This window comes from Episyrphus balteatus, chromosome 3 (assembly GCF_945859705.1).
Source record: "Episyrphus balteatus chromosome 3, idEpiBalt1.1, whole genome shotgun sequence".
In the NCBI taxonomy this organism is placed as follows: Eukaryota; Metazoa; Arthropoda; class Insecta; order Diptera; family Syrphidae; genus Episyrphus; species Episyrphus balteatus.
Genome location: NC_079136.1, coordinates 54,160,941 through 54,178,253, shown reverse-complemented (window position 1 = coordinate 54,178,253; position 17,313 = coordinate 54,160,941). Strand labels below are relative to the sequence as shown.

Here is a 17,313-nt window from a genome sequence, read left to right as displayed (position 1 = left end):
TTTGAAAACGATTTTAAGAACTCGTTTTTATTACTTAAAGAACAAATTATATGATGTGTTTAATTTTTTATTTTAATTTTTGAATAAACAATTTTATAATGATTTATATATCAGAGCAAATTCGTGCGACCTTTTGGTGCATTTTGTATTAAACAATTTTCCCCTACGTAGGTACCTACCGCAATTAAAAATATGTTCGTATAGGTTAGTTTTATTATGTAGGTATATGTATGTGCATTCAGCTCTTGCTGAATATTATTGTACTTCAGTTCAAATATCTTCAATCTAATACGCCATATCGCCAATTATAAAATTATCATTCTTTTGAAGCAATTAATGTAAAATTACTGTAAATCAATTTCGAATCTAAAATTGAAGAAAATTGTTTTTTTTTTTTTTTTAATTTCTATTTTCATTTAACTTATTAATAGTGACAACTGATACCGATAAAAAAAAAATTGTGGCAAACACTTTACTAAAAAATCAGTTAGTTATAAATTAAAACTCAAAGCTATGAGACGTTTAAATGCAATTGTACTGTTTTTACTTCTACCAACATGTGTTATTGCCTGGAAAACATTCGAAACCAAACATAATCTAGCTAAATGTCTACAAAGTATGATTCGAAATGATAAAGTGACACCCATTAAATTTATCCAAATAAACATAGAAACTGATTCTAAGTTAGAAAAGTGGAAATTTGGCGAAATAGTGGATCAGTTTTTGGCTTCAAATGATTTCGATGTGATGTTCAAAATACAAAACGTCAACAACAATATAAATCAAAAGACTGAGGAACTTTCCATTCATAGGCGAATTATGTTTGTTGATTCATTTGAAGCTTTTCGAAGACTTGTGATATTTCAACGTTCTCATACAAAAAATGTGTTGGGAGTTTTTCAGTATTTTTATGTTATATTGCCAAGTACAATTTTTTATTTGAAAAGTGTTTTGAAACAGTTAACTCAATATTGCCTTGAAAATATGATAGCAAATGTTAATATTCTAGTGGATAATGCTAACGGGACCGTTACAATTTATACATATTTTCCATTTACATCAACAAGTTGCAGAAATAGTACACCTTTCATCTATAACTCTTATGAAAATGGTACATTCAGATGGAATAACCCAGTATTTCCATCAAAATTCATCAACTTGTGGAAATGTCCCTTGAAAGTTATCTTATGGGTAGAGCATCCATTTGTTCAGAACTTAAAACATCCGTCAGGAGTTGATATAGAAATTTTGAATTTCTTGCAACAAAATATGAAAGTGACTTGGAAAATTGTCAATATTCCATCTGGACCAGGAGGTATTTACTCCAATGGAACAGTAACGAAAGGCTTCAAGATGGTAAATTATATAAATTATATTACAAAGTTTAGTATCAAATTTTATTATTTCCCCATTAAGCTAAATAAAGGACTTGGAGATTTAATGATGGCTGGAACATCACTAAATCCAAAAAGATTGGCTAAGTTTGCTGCAACAACCCAATATTTTTACCCGTCTATTCGATTAATATTCAAGCCTCCTGAAAACTATAGTTCGCTATCTATTCTATTCTTCCCCTTCGATCATATTACCTGGATAACAATTTTGTCAGTTGTCATGAGAAAGTTTATACTTAAAACTCTGTGGAAAAGAATATCAAATAGATTTAACTTCACTAAACGATCATCGTTTAAACTCTTAATGATCATATGGCTTTGGAGTATATTGATATTTCAAAGTTCTTATGGAGGATCAGTTTATAAATTTCTTCATCAAAATCCTATGAAAAAACTTCCTGAAAATTTAGATGAAGCTATAACTTATGGATAAACTTTTTACGATATTTACGGTCAATTTCTGCAGAAGAAAATAAGAGATAAATCTCGTATACAAATATTTGATATTACTGTAGACGAAATTTATAAAAGATTTTCAAAGATCAAAGGGAAATATGCTATGATAGGAGGTGGTGAATATTTGGCAGGTTTGAGGCATGGAAAATCACCCTTTGAAGAAGAACTTAAGGATTGGATCGTAACTAAGAGTCCAATTTGTATAGGTTTGACTGTAATATACATGCCAAAATTTTCTTTTTTCAACTCAATTTTAAATAATCGTATTTCACACATGCATTCGAGTGGATTGTCAATTAGATTGTATAAGAATTTTATTAGAAATACTCGTATATTGAAGAGAAGATCGTTTAATGATTTGCCATTTAAAATGTCCCCGCAACATTTTTCTGGAGCATTTCAGGTGTTTGCTGGTTTGTTAAGTGTGGCTGGATGTGTTTTTGTAATTGAAATTCTTTCTGTGCATTATAGAATTATTGCTAAGAAGTTTTTAAATATTTTTTATCGTTTTTAAATTATTTATCGATTACAACTAAATGTAGAACAAAATGTGTAAGGTTAATAAAAAATAATATTGTAACTTTGTGTAGCAAATCATTTTAATTTAATCTTACCCAATGTTTTTGAATATGAAACAAATCATCAATTATCTAATAAATATAAGCTGTTAATGATTTTTTGTAAAGATGACCAAGAATGTAAGGAGTTCTTTCTAAAAGTATTCACCAAAAAGGCGTATTTACTGCAATCAAGATAAGAGTACCACAGGAATCGAGGTGTGGACCACTTCTTTTAAAAATATATTTAAGAGTACGTAATCAATGCATTTTTAGGATATTTAAAGTCGCTAATCAGGCGCCAGGTTCAAGGGAATTGAATTGCATATTTTGTTTAAATTAATTCGTTTAAATTTTCATAATTTGTATTTTTGGTATCACGGATGAAAGCTATATCGTACAGCCAGCAATATTTTTGAAACATTATCATTTGAAAACACTGCGCTTTTATTCCACTTACTTTTTCGCAGAATCGACACCGATACCAAATGGCAGACTGTAATTATTATTATTATATAAATCGATTAGCTACCTCTTACGCAAGAAATGTACTACCCACTCTCGATCTAAATGGAGCATTGAGTGTGTTCGTTTCGTAGAGTCATGACTTAATTTCTTGAGAGATTTCGTGAAAATGAGATGGAAATCATTTCATTTCAAATTTGAAATACCTATGTATAAAAAATTATCGCATTTTGAATCCCATTTCCATCGAAATTCTTTGTGAAAACATAATTACATTTTTCAAATCTTTGTAGTTTCGTAAAAGAATTAAAAAAATCAAATTAAAGCCAAAACAGTGAACAAATAATAAAATAATTTAATTAGTGCAGGCCAACAATTACCTTGGTAACCCTATTATTTTTTGACTAAAAGCTATTTTTAAATTTACGATATCACCTCTTTAAATTGTTGTAACATTTAATTTATTCACTCTTTATCATGTTAAAATAAAGTCACCATTAAAAATTGAAAATATGACAAAATCGCATACCCATTTTAAAATTTGAATAAATTTGGCCTTAATAAAGTAAGCCACTTGATTTTTTTTTTACTTATTTCAATGAATTTCTAATATTTAAGAAAAATTGTTGGATTCGTTTCAAAAAAAAATAAAATGCATGAAATTGCCCTTAGGCTTCATGTTGCTAAAATTTTTTAGAGTAGGGGAGAGTGGGGCAGTTTTGAACACTTTTTGCTTTCGCAACTGCTAGAAAGATATTTATTCGATTTATTGATCTGTTAAGTTTACTTATATGAAGCAGTGATATTGAACTTCGATTTTAAATTATATTTAGTTATTTTAGCATATTATTTATATTTAATTTTAATTTTTAACCAATATTAGATCTTATGTTCAAAAGTGCCCTATGTATGGGGCAGTTTTGAACATCAGTATTAATTTCGTTGTAATGAATAAATAATACTTAACTTTTCATTAGTTTTTTAATAAGAACATACAAAAACTCCAAATTGAATATTATATCATCTTCAACAAATAATAAAAACTCAGAAAAAATAACATTAAAATTTAAACTATAGTTATCAGTTTATCACATTTATAAGTTCAAAAGAAAAACAAAAGCCAAGAAAAATTCATTTAAAATATATCTTAGAAAAATGGTATTCATACCATTTATGCTTCTCAGAGTAAAATAGATTTATTTTCAATATATGTATGTATATAGATATATTTCTAGACATTAAATCCAAATGTTAACAAAGCGGATGTTCTTCATGTACCAGGAGCATTAATTGGTGTAGGTAGCTTGACTTTAATTTCTATAACGCTTAAGCGGTATATAATCGAGTTCTCACCGAGAACAGTCTAGCAGAACTTGAAGAATTCAGGCATTTTTTTAAATGTTCAATTATGTTGTACATATTCCCATTTTTTCTTTAATTTTGCCCACAAATGCTTGTTTCATTATTTTTTTTTATAAGAACATTACGATTTATTAAATAAAACACATTCAAGTGTCCTTAAAATGTCTGATACAAACTGTTCGGGGCGGTTTTGAACATGTTCAAAAGTGCCCCACCTTACTTGTTCAAAACTGCCCCCACTGTGTCAACTACATAAAATGTTGAATAAATATTTAACATTAATATATTCATTCAAAAATTCAACGTCAATTAGTTTAAAAATCATTAACCATTAACAAAAACTGTATTGCGTTTTGAAATCACGTACCAATTTTTTTTTAAACTCTTACAGCTAAAAAACTGAAATAATGCAAAACCACTATAAATATCACCTTCCACCTATAAATCTGAAAGTCAGCCGAGATAACGATGGAAATTCGTTGACATTTATGGATATCGTGTTGACGGGTTCAAATATCGAAATACTTCTAAAAAAGATTGATATACTAAAATTTTATATGCAGTGTTCAAATGTGCCCCGTGTTCAAAACTACATATTTATAATAAAGCTTAGAAAATTTATTTGAAAAAAAACTTAAAATTCGTTTTTCAAAAAACATCGGAAAGCAAATGAGCTCTAAAACACGTATGCAATTTCATATCTTTTACTAAGAGGCTTTTTTTAGAAAAAAAATAAATGTCAAAATCGTTAGAGTCGTTTTTTATAAAATTAATTTTTTATAAATACATAGATATTTTTTTTTTTTTTTTTTCAAAAAAAAATTTAATTAAATTTGGATGCCATTTTGTAGAAATTACCAATCAACATCTCAAATCACCATTTAAAAAAAATTCAATGTCCGGTTTTTGAAAATTCGATTTTTCAATAAAACATTTTTTTTTGTAATCCAAAAATTATTCTTTTTTAATATTTTATTTTTGGCTTATATTAAAATTATATAAATGCTTTCTAGTCGAGTAAAATTAAGCATAAAATTGGTAAAATCTCGGAATCCAGGGAAAGTCGATGAATCCGTAAAACTAGTATAGGGCTGCATTATTAAAACAACAATTTTTAAGAACCGTTTACTGTCATTCCGTATGAAAGCGTTCAATCGGAATTGATGCCTCATTTTAGATTTTGCTAAAACTTTGTAGGGATGTTCTCTAGGACTACAAGGAAGCAAATCCATGATGATCTAGTTATTTACACCTATGGGGACTTTATAATGAATAATACGATATGAATGGAAACTTACTGAATGCTATTTTTTGCTTCTTTTTTCAAAATTTCAAATTTCCAACCTTCTTTTTTCATTTACTCTGTCAACATTTATTTAATTATAATAAGAAAATACTCCTAATTACTTTAAAATCTTAAAGAAACCATAATCATTGAAATTTCATTTAAATCTTTGAAGTTTAACTCAAATCATATTTTTGACATAAAAACCATTACCCAAACCACTAATAAACTTAAAACAAAAAATACCGATTCCTTGAAATGTGTTCATTCTTTAAAACATTTACTTACTCATTTGTACAACCTCATAACCAGCACCACAAACAAAAAATCAAAAATTCAGATATTATGACGTGTAATTTCATTAGTAGAGAGTTTTTTTCCAAGAATTTCACGAGTGATGTTCATTCTTCCTGCTATAGTCAGTCAGTTGTTAGGCCAAGAAGTTTTGTGTGAAAAACTTTTGGTTTTTGTTTATTCAGAGATTCGGTGTTATCCTTAATAACAATTTTGATTTGCAAATAAAGATAGCAAGAAAGTAGAATGAGCATGAATAAAATTTGTGGAGAGGGTAAGATGGTAAGATGGTATAGAATTGAAAATTACGGCACATCAAAAGCATCAAGATCAAGTTGAATGGAGTAGAAAATTGATTTTTTTTTTTTGGCTTCCCTAGAAGTTATAGTTTGATTTGGCTTTGAAAGGAATTTGGAAAAAAATCTAGATAAGTTTTTTTTTCTCAAAAAAAAATTCTTGAATTAATTTATGATGTTTCTCCTGTGCAAAAAAATACACTCCAAGGAGTAAACATCAAAAAGGACTCAATTTATCATTTCCCAATGAGAGAGCATGACTCGAATGGTAAAATAAATTTGACTGTTGACCTCGGAATGCTAGGTTCTGGCATCGTGAAAGTCAGCTATTATCATATAAAAATTTTAATATGGGTGTAAAATGTTAAAAAATAGTATTAAAGAGAGATTTTGGTAGATAAAAAACATAACAGTGTATTATTTGAATAATACCCTTATTTATTAACTTTCCCCAAAAAAGATATAGGTACATATACAATGATCTAAATTAACAAAAAACAAAAAAAAAAGGTTACTCATACACCCCGAACACCTGTAAAGATTTTCCTTTTTCTTAGAAAACCAAAAACTCCACATAAGTTTTTACAACGTATCTTTTTTTTATTATTTTTTACGAAAATTTATTAATTATTCAAAATTTTTCAACGAAATTGCGTTTATATAAAAAAAATTCTATCAGATTTTTCGAACAAAATGCACACCAAAATGCTTATAATTGGCTTAGAACTTTCTCATATTTAAACATATGAAGCTCGGTACACCATGTTAAGTTTTTTTCTCCCCACATCAAATAAAACAGAGGAATTCATTTCAAACCACAACCACGATTGTGTACACCCACAGACAACACACTCAATTTTATCACACTTCATAAACGAGGTGTAGCAAGCCACCACAAGGATAGATATCCCTAAATGTGGGTTTATATTTTTGTTGTATACCCTTTTTGTCTCTGCGGTGGTGGTGTCACACTTCTATTATAACGGCAAGGACATACTCAGGATTATGTATCTTTAAAAATTAAAAGTTGCTATAATATTCCATGCCAGTTAAATGTTGTCTCTCTCTCGTATAACTTTTGAAAACAAACAATTTTATGATTGTTGAATTGCAAATACCACAAGGTGTTTTGAAAATAATATATGTATGCTTGTTCGTATGAGAAATAGTGAAAATTCACATAATAGCACGTCAAGTTATATTTTTGAAGTTATACTTCTTATGGGAGGGTGGGTATGAAAATTTACTTTTTGACAAGAATGTCAAAGGGATTATGACGCGATCACCCTGGGTAGCAGGGCTGTCGTTTCACCTTTAGAGTAGGCAGTACTTTAGTATTTAAAAATGCAGTACGCCGCAGTACGGCAAACATAAAACACACAACACGTTGCAAGTTACATGTTTCATGTGGCAAGTTGCATGTGGCAAGTTGTATGTGGCAAGTTGCATGTGGCAAGTTGCATGTGGCAAGTTGCATGTGGCAAGTTGCATGTGGCAAGTTGTATGTGGCAAGTTGCATGTGGCAAGTTGCATGTGGCAAGCTGCATGTGGCAAGTTGCGTGTGGCAAGTTGCATGTGGCAAGTTGCGTGTGGCAAGTTACATGTAGCAAGTTACATGTGGCAAGTTGCATGTGACAAGTTGCATGTGGTAATTTCCATGTGGCAAGTTGCCAGGGTTGCAAAAAGCTCACATTTCAGCTCAGCTCACAGCTCAGCTCAAATTTGAGCTAGCTCACTTTTGAGCTAGGTACCATAGCTCAGCTCATTTGAGCTGAGCTGAAAGTGAGCGCCCCCAACTTCCAACGCCTATATCTCGGAATTTTGAAGAAAATGAAAAAAATTATTTTTGATGGCAAAAGGTAGCGGGGACTCTAACCTACATTTGGGTACAACTCTCATCCCTGTAGGTCCACGCGTTCTCAAACCGGGAGAACTTAAAAGTAAAACAGAAAATAGGCACGATTCTGAAAAAATAGGCATGATGTGGCGGTTTAACATGGAAGGCGGTTTTTTAAAAATCTGACAATGTGCAAAGCGTAGGCCCATGACACAAGCTATCATTTGGCATAACTCCCAAAAATTGCTCTCAAGCGGTTTAGCTTCCAGGAGCGTTCAAAGATTCGGGGATTTTTCGAAAAAAAATTTTACCCCAACTTTCAAACGCGATTTTCTCGGAATTTTGAAAAAAATCGAAAAACCGGATTATACCACTATCGGGTTGCTGAGAATATAAGCTTTCATATGGCACCACTCCCCTGTCTCTAGATCAAAGCGTTCCAACGCCTAAATCGCTGAATTTTAAAGAAAATGAAAATAAAATTTTTGATGCCAAAAGGTAGCGGGGACTCTAACCTACATTTGGGTACAACTCTCATCCCTGTAGGTCCACGCGTTCTCAAACCGGGAGAGCTTAAAAGTAAAAAAGAAAATAGGCACGATTCTGAAAAAATAGGCATGATGTGGCGGTTTAACATGGAAGGCGGTTTTTTAAAAATCTGACAATGTGCAAAGCGTAGGCCCATGACACAAGCTATCATTTGGCATCACTCCCAAAAATTGCTGTCAAGCGGTTTAGCTTCCAGGAGCGTTCAAAGATTCGGGGATTTTTCGAAAAAAAAAAAATTTACCCCAACTTTCAAACGCGATTTTCTCGGAATTTTGAAATAAGTCGAAAAACCGGATTGTACCGGAATTTTTTTTTATGATAAAAAAAGAAATATTTTACTAAAAAAATAGGAATATATTTACTATTAAAAAAACCAAGAGAAAAGATCACGAAAAATTATCTGTTTATTTATAAAAATATCCATGTGTTAAAATAATTCCATTAATAACTAGAACCAAACATCTTAAGCTATGGTGTTTTATAAAAGTTTAAAATATCTTCATATTTCATTATACTTTCCAAATAAAAATCAATGTATCCTCTCACCTATCACAGCTCAGCTCACCCAACAGCTCAGCTCAACCATCAGCTCAGCTCAACCCTGCAAGTTCCATATTGCTACTATTAGTGCTGAAGCACACACAATTCTCATAAAATTACCATATCGCACATTTTATGCGCAGTTCATTTACTTTCGTTAAGCATATACCGTACGTTCTGAACCGCACAACATGAGTAAATTTCACAGAATAAATTGAAAACTACATGGACGCAAGGAGGATGAAAGAATTAATTTATTGTTCACTTGATAAAAATGTAAAAAAAACGAAGAGTGGATTAATTAATTTAATAATAGAAATTAAAAATATCAAATGAAATTCATTTACATACATATACTGAATGAGAAGTATAACTTCAGTCGCGTGTACATGTGTACACACACTCTTTTTTTTTTTCTTTTACTGTAGATTTATGTACATTTAAAACAGCAATATTAGGAGGTTTGATTAATATAAACTTAAGAATTTAGATTCTTATCTCCGATCAAAAATTCTTACTAGACTTCAATACTAAATATTTTCTGCAATTAGTTCAAATTTTTTTAACTAAAAAAAAAAGAAACTCTTTTACCAAAAATATTTTATCGAACTTTATGATTTTTTTGTTCCTTTTTAAGTTTAAGTTACATTTTATATTTTAGCTCAGGGAAATTAGTCAAAATATGGGCATGAAATCGCATTTTTCGCGGGACAAAATTTTTTTCATGGAATGTGTTCGGGTGGTTGTCCTTATCATAAGAGTTCTCTGCGATCGGGTTAATAGAACTCACGATATAAGCTTTTTTAACTAACCATATCACGCTTTCCAATTCAAATAAACAAACAAAATCTAAACAAAAAAGCCTCTAAAACATAATCGCATCAACGGCTTATATCTTGAGTTCTATTGGTCACATTCTCAAGATTGGGGTGTCTAGATTTAGGAAAAATAATAAAGCACCAGCTTGTATATTTATAATTTCAAAAAGTATAAATTTAGCCCATTCACATTAAGTGGAAAACTTAAGTTATTTAACCCCCCGAAAACCGTATAAAGCACAAGATTAGAGTTGTCAGACATTTGAAATCGATATTAAGACGCGTATGGCTGCAAAACTGCGTACTTATATTTTGGTTGTACCTCTACTCCCAAAATTTGCTCGGCCTACTAGCAAAAAACTAGCTTTTTTCTCACTTTTGACTAGTACAGGGAGAGTTTCGGAGTTAGATTACTTCTACAATATGATGGTTACAATAACGATTATGGTCTCATTTTATAGATAATTATAAATACTAGAATTCATTTTTGAAGAATTATCCAAACAAATCAAAAGTTCGTCAGATATATGAACAAATGTCATTTTGCCCCAACTTTGCGATACAAACACGCACTTTGACCAACTATAAAATTTTATTTAATCAACTCACGGAAATGTTTTGTATATGATTTTTTAGATAATTTTATTGTTAATAAGTCTTACCTTTGTCATTTTTTGTTAAAATGAATAACAATGGAGCTATTCAATAAAAACGATACCAATCTCTTTTTCAAGATGGTGGGTGTTCCCAACCTCCAATTATCCCAACAAATTGACTTTTATGATAAGGACAACCACCCGAACACATTCCATGAAAAAAATTTTGTCCCGCGAAAAATGCGATTTAATTTACTAATTTCCCTATATTGGGGTGAAAAAATTATCTGTCTTCATTTATAATCGTCATTAACTTTTCTTAGAGTAATCGTATTGAAATTGATAATGACAACATTTTTGTCACTGTACCTATAATTGTTGAACTACATCTTTCCACTCTTTTTTTTGTTTAAAATATTAAATTTGTAACTTGATTTTTCGCATAAAAAAGATTTTTATAAAAAAAAAATCTGTATCGTTTATTTAAAAGAATAATTTTTTCTGTATGTTAAATTTCAAAAATTACTCAAAAAGAAACTTGAAATTAATAGTTAAAACTAAGTTTCAAAAATTTTAAGAACCCGTATTAGAAAAATACAAAAACATGATTTTTTGAAAATTTTACTTTAATATTTAATCTTGAAGAAATGAAGAAAATGTTTCCAGACCTTAAAGGTTTTCGACCTTCACAGTACATACAAAAATTGTAATCAATCGTAATCGCTTTTTTAATCAAGTAGGTACCTACCGTTAATTTTAGTCCTAAAAATGAAATTTCAGTTTTTTTTTCTTATAACTTCTTACAAATGTCTGTACCAGGCTTAACGTGGTCAAAAATTCTGTTTTTCAAAGCTCTGCTTCCAAAATCCTACTTTTTTAAAGTATGTTTTTTTTTTAATTCTGCTTTTCAAATTCGGAACTGTTCGGCCCGATTCGGAAATAATTTCCTCTCTACTAATAGTGGTAAAACGGGTCAAAACTCTGCCAATGTCAAAATTCTTTTTACAAAACTCTGCTTTCAAAATTATTCTGCTTTTCATAATTCTGTTTTTTTTTAAATTCTGTTTTTCAAAATTCTGCTTTTCAGAGTTCTGTTCAACAAAACTCTGCAAAAAAATAAAAAAAAGGATTGAATTTTGTAAAATAAAACTAAGTATAGCAAAGGTCCTAAATTATATTTTGTTTTCATGTAATATTCATGCTTAAATAAGTAAAAAGATGATTTTACAAAATCCTACAAAAAATTGAAAAAGGTTTGGAAAATGCTTTTTGACTTTTTCAAAACATTTTTTTAAATTTTTTTACAGAAATTTGTTAAAGAGAATTCAGACAAACTCAAAATATTAAAACAAAAATTAAACAGGTTGTTTCGATCCAACAAGGACCTAGACTCAAGCTTTGTGTCGTATTTTTTTTTTTGAAAATCAGGGAGTACCAATAGATTAAAAATATAAAAAAATTAAAATATCCGAATTTTGAGCTTCCAGACTTTTAAAGGACGCATGAAGTTCGTGAACTGCACTCCCAAAATTTGCTATGGTCCAAAATTTGAGGCTAATTTTTGTTCAGTACTTTTTGAAACAGCTATTTTGAACGATTATATCTTAATGTTTTGTATTTTATTTTCTAAACTTTACTTTCACGATTCCACTATAAAACATGTCTTTATCACTTTTCATAAGAAAAAAAAAAATATATTTTGGACCATTTTCGAAGTACAAAAACTTATTCCATGTTTTTTTTTCTCTCAGATTTTGCAAATAATGCACACGAGTTTCATTTTTAATAAAATCACTATAATTACGGACTTTTAGTTTGGATAACGAGTTCAGTTCAAGAAAAACATGTTAATTTCTAAATTTTGTATTTTATTTTGAAAAGTAAATAAAATTCACATCAATTTAATTCATTTTTGAAATAATTGCTTTTTCCTAGAAAAAAAAAACCTCAAACTAAGAACTCTTCATCATCAACAAAAAAGTTAACTAATTGAAATTTTTTAAACAAGAAACCTAATTGCTTCCAATTTACCATGAAACACCCTGTTACCTCTTAAAAATGAAGCCATTATTTGTGTGATTAAACATGAACTAAATACAAGTGTGGGTAAAGGGTGGATACTAGATGGTTACTGTTCGTAATGATTATTATTTCAAAAAGTGCTACAAACAAAAAAAAAACAAAATAAATAATATTCTGCAAATAAAATTAAATTGAAATTACAAAGAATTTTAGAAAAAAAAAACAATAAAACACACAGTTTTTCTTCGTCTTTCTAAACAAACAAGCAAAAATGACAGTGAAAATTATATCTTTAGGAAATTTGAAGACACAAAAAAGAGAAAACACAAACATCTCAGCAAGGACGATGATGATTACCTGGTGCTCTACAAACGAGGGTACTTTACCTGTTCCTGTACGAACTTGCTGAAGTAATTACCTGGAGATACCAGAAGTACATTACCTTCATTGGTGTTTTGTTGTTGTTGTTGGTGATGCTCCTGGTGGTGATGGTGTTGTTCCCTGGGCACCTTCTCCTGTTGAACACTTCGAGATACGTGAATTCCTGAAACGGGTGTTCCTCCTGAATGCAAGGCCGAGGTAGGCAGGGGGTTGCTGATGGTAGCATCGACGGGATGTTCACAATTTCCCTGACTGGTGTTTGTGTTGTTGCCATTTTTATGTCCACATGTGTCACATCTTATTGACTGAAAGAAAATAAGAAAATGAGAATAAGTAGTCATCGTAGTTTCGTACACTTCCGGTGCGGTAAAGCAGTGGTATAGTGTGATATAGTTGAGTGGAGGGTGCAAAATTGAAAGTAGTTGCTTGTTCAAGGAAGCGTGAGAATAAAAAAAAAAAAAAAAAAACGAATAACTTGCACAACTTTTATAGATCCTTGAGAGGAAGAATAAAAAAAAGGACATTCTATAGTAGACCGGGGGTAAATATATGCACTTCTTTGCCAGTTCTCCATGTTATAAGTTTACTCGATTGCATTTTTCTATATCCTTGGGATGTTATGTGTGTGTGTGTGCGTTGAGTGAATAGGGGTTGCATAAATGAAGTTAAAGAAATATCCTTTTTTTCTAAAGCAGCAGCACCAGCAGCAGCCAGTCCTCGGTCGTCTTGTTTGCTAAGGATTTTTATTTTTTTTTTTATTAAAATAACTTACTGCATTCGAATAAGGGATAATATTGTGCAAATGCATGGTTGTAGATGAGATTTATTTTTTCAACTTCTTGATTAGCAAAACTTGTGTTCGGGGGAAATAAAAACTTTAAAGAGCAATTGTGCGAAAGAATTGCTTGGACTTGGACAAAGACGATCGAAGAGTACAACGACTGACTCACGAGATGACGTTAAAATAAATTGAGATTTCGTAGAGATTTCTTAAGATTAATTTCATTATAGTTTCTGTGGAAAACAGAAAATGATTGAAGTTCGAAGGACTTTGTATTGTGTTACTAGTTCGTTTAAAGTTGTGGAGAAAGGTTGTTTTAATAAGATTTTTATATATAATTAAACTTAAAGGCACACAGAAATGCATTAAATATTAAAGATATGTTGTATTTTACTTTATTATAGGATAAAGTTTGAGTTATAAATGCATTTAAAGCAATTTAAAGAATTGAATAATATTTAGCCACATAAGAAATTATTCTTAAAATTTTATAGGAATGGTTGAGGTTGACAGTCATAAATTAAAATTTGAAAAAAAAATGCGTAAGGAAAAATGACGCTAGGTATTTTGTTGGTTACGTTTTTAAAGTAGGTGCCCCTCATAACTTCAAAAAATTGTTCTAAAAAATTGAAAAACTGAAATTTCAAAAATTACTAAACGAATGCATTTTAGTTTTGGATGATCCAACAACAAGTTATGAGGGGCACCGCAATTCTCCTTTTTTTCCGAGACACGCCCGAATAATTGCAGCCATTGACGTATTTTTTAATTATATTTAATTTTATATATTCAAATGCCATTATTTTTAATAAATAGATTTTAATTGTTTCCAAAACATGCATTTTTTGATACAAATTAGCCTTAGTCCCCTTTTAAAGGACTACCCAACAGAAACGTTAAGCGTTCGTACAATAATCTCGTTCTAAGGACGCTTCGTTCCTAATGTTATGTTCAATTTTTCGCGTGTTACCCCCCTATTAATTGTAGCATTTTTCAAATTCTAAAAAAACTCTTTTGGTAGGTACAATCAGAAAATATGTACCTATTCACTTAACACTACAATTTTAGAATTGCTAAAAAATTAATTTTATTTCATAATAATCATTTTTAGCAAAAAAAACAAAACCGACTTCCATCGATCAAAACTGGGTTTTATGGTTTTTAAAATAGTTCCTATGGCTACAAGTGAACGAAATTGAAATGGGACCACACTGCAGCCACCAGCTTTCCAATACAAAAAGAATTATCAAAATTTAGGTATTGCAAATAAAAAAAATTGCATTAAAAAAAAAAAATAACTATTGCAACTGAAAAATATTTTTATTGAAAAAAAAATATTTTTTCAACTAAAAATATTTTGCATTAAAAAAAATTGTATTGAAAATAAAATATTGACTGTAAATAAAAATATTTTGCATTGAAAAGAAAATTTATTGCTAATAAAAAATTTTCTCCATTGAAAAAAAAAAAATGCAATGCACAGTGTGTGCATTAAATATTTGTTTTTACCATTCGTCGAACTTCATACAATTTTGAATATTTGACATTAGGTTCAATGTTATAGTTGAAATACTTTTAGACATTTCCCGAAAATCAAAAAAAAAAAAACTGTTAGTTAAGAGAGAAAAAATATGTTTTTCGAATTTCTTACTTTTGTAGGCATTGGTATATCTTTTCAAGAAAACCAAACTTTCAAAATGAACTATTAATAACATAATATTATCGACATTTCTGTGTAAAATGTTGAATTATTTCGATAAAATAATAATAAGGTCTGTTTAATGAATCCGATCCTCACAGAAAAGAACAGAAAAGATCCGAAAAGTACAAGTTTTTTTTCATGAAAAAAAACTCTCCCCAACTTATTTCAAAATCTGTCATTTTATGTTCCATGAAGCACTGAAAAGTTGAAATTTTTCAGCTCCTACTTTTGGGGGTAGAGCAAGTGAGTGAAAAGTGTCAATTGTCAACTGTTTGATTGTAATAAAAATAAGAGAAAATAAGATTTTAAAAAGTGAATTTCTTAAGAGTTTTTGATAAATAACAAAAATAAAGTAATATTAAAAGTCCTAATAAATCATTTATTTAAGTAAAAAATCATTTCAAGAAATGATTTTTTAAATTAAAATTTTGCAACTGATATAGAAAACTGTTAATCTTGTTAAATACGAAGTTGAACTTCTCTGTTCTTTCTTGTTCTAAAAGTATTTACAAGCTTGTGATGCTCTTATCTGTTCTCTCCTAGACAGACCTAGTATTTAAAAATTAATTTATAAATATAAGTCAAAAGCAATTCACAAACTTCGTATGGTTTTTTGTGGGTTTGGGTTAAATAATCCTTGATTCAATGTCACTAAATTATATTCAATTCGGTAGCTGTTATTTCTCGTGAGTTATTTGTTTTAATCACTAAATTTAAAGCCAAAAAAAATTACCAACAAAATTACGATTACTGACTTTTAAAAATTGATCCTTTTAGAAGCTAAAGGATAAGGAAAAAAACTTATTTCATGTCAAAAGAACGGTTCTATTTACAAACTACATTATTTTTAATGAAAATTCCATTTTCTTAAATTGGAATCTAAAATTGTAGATACTACTACAAAATCGAATGCCAAATAGCAAAATGCAAACCCTCAATTGAACTACAATAAAAATAACACTGATTTCATTATTGTCAAAGGACAGAAAAATAATTATTGCAAATTAAAAACATAAACTAAACACACAAACGACACTTTACCACAGACAAACAAAGTAAACAAACAAACAAAAAAAAAAAAGTTTAATTAACCAAACACACATTGACTTACCTTGGCAAATTGCAAAGGATACATTACAACCGGCTCCCCCCGACTAATCTCAATTAAATAGGGTGACATTAGCTTTGCTCGAGTTTTCCTCTTTTGGTCATAAACTTCGTCAAGCAGCAGGAATTTGTCCAATGTTTCGACTTGAAAACTTGGACTAACTCGGATGTGGACCATCATTTGTCTTTCGCAGTCTGGACGGGAAGTATCCATTGCCGCTGATGCTGTTGCCCGCCTCTGGACATTCGGGCATTCAAGAAGAACAGCACTAATTGCTGGGGACGATGAAGTGGCAAACGGCAAAGGTATGTCTGAGTCGCGGCCACCATTGTCGAGGATAACTTCTTTGGGATTAATTAAAAATGATAAAAGCGCGATGTAGAAATAAATTAAATGAATAAATGCCATTTTTTGGAAATAAATAAATAAATTAAATTATTTGAAAGATATTTCACTTTTGAGTGAGTGAGCTGAGGTTGGATGAGAAACAAAAAAAAAAAAAAAAACAAAAGAGTGGTTGGCAATTAAATAATTTAGTTTTTACGATTAGGTAAGGGTAAATAGTAGTTAAGAATGCATCAATTCATTCTTGGCATTTGGAAAAACATCCATCATTTTTTTGTAATGGCTTAGCCAGAACAATTCTCGATATCAAATAAATTAATATATTAAAGGAAAATAACTGTAAGCATTCTAAAATTTTGCATTTGACATTCGTATTTATCAAATGTTTTTGTTAACATCACGTTGGACACCTTAATGAGATTTTTTGGCAACCAAAAGATAACACTATTAGGCTATCGCTTTTAATCTTAAACATCAAGGAGATATCAATTTCGACTGTTTAAAGTAGAGACTTTAAAAACTGTT

The 17,313-nt window shown here is 29.8% G+C and overlaps 1 protein-coding gene across 3 annotated transcripts in view; it reads right to left on the bottom strand.

The window, feature by feature from the left end:
• The window catches only part of LOC129914202 (uncharacterized), a 64,274-nt gene extending 47,365 nt beyond the window's left edge, over positions 1-16,909 (bottom strand). For all 3 annotated transcript variants that reach the window (XM_055993332.1, XM_055993333.1, XM_055993334.1), the window contains exons 1-2: positions 16,447-16,909; positions 12,914-13,157 (exon numbers count right to left, since the gene is read on the bottom strand). In XM_055993332.1, coding sequence (XP_055849307.1) covers positions 12,914-13,157; positions 16,447-16,851 — 649 coding nt within the window. In that variant the 5' untranslated portion in view covers positions 16,852-16,909. The remainder of the gene's footprint in view (positions 1-12,913; positions 13,158-16,446) is intronic.
• Positions 16,910-17,313: the final 404 nt, after the last annotated feature.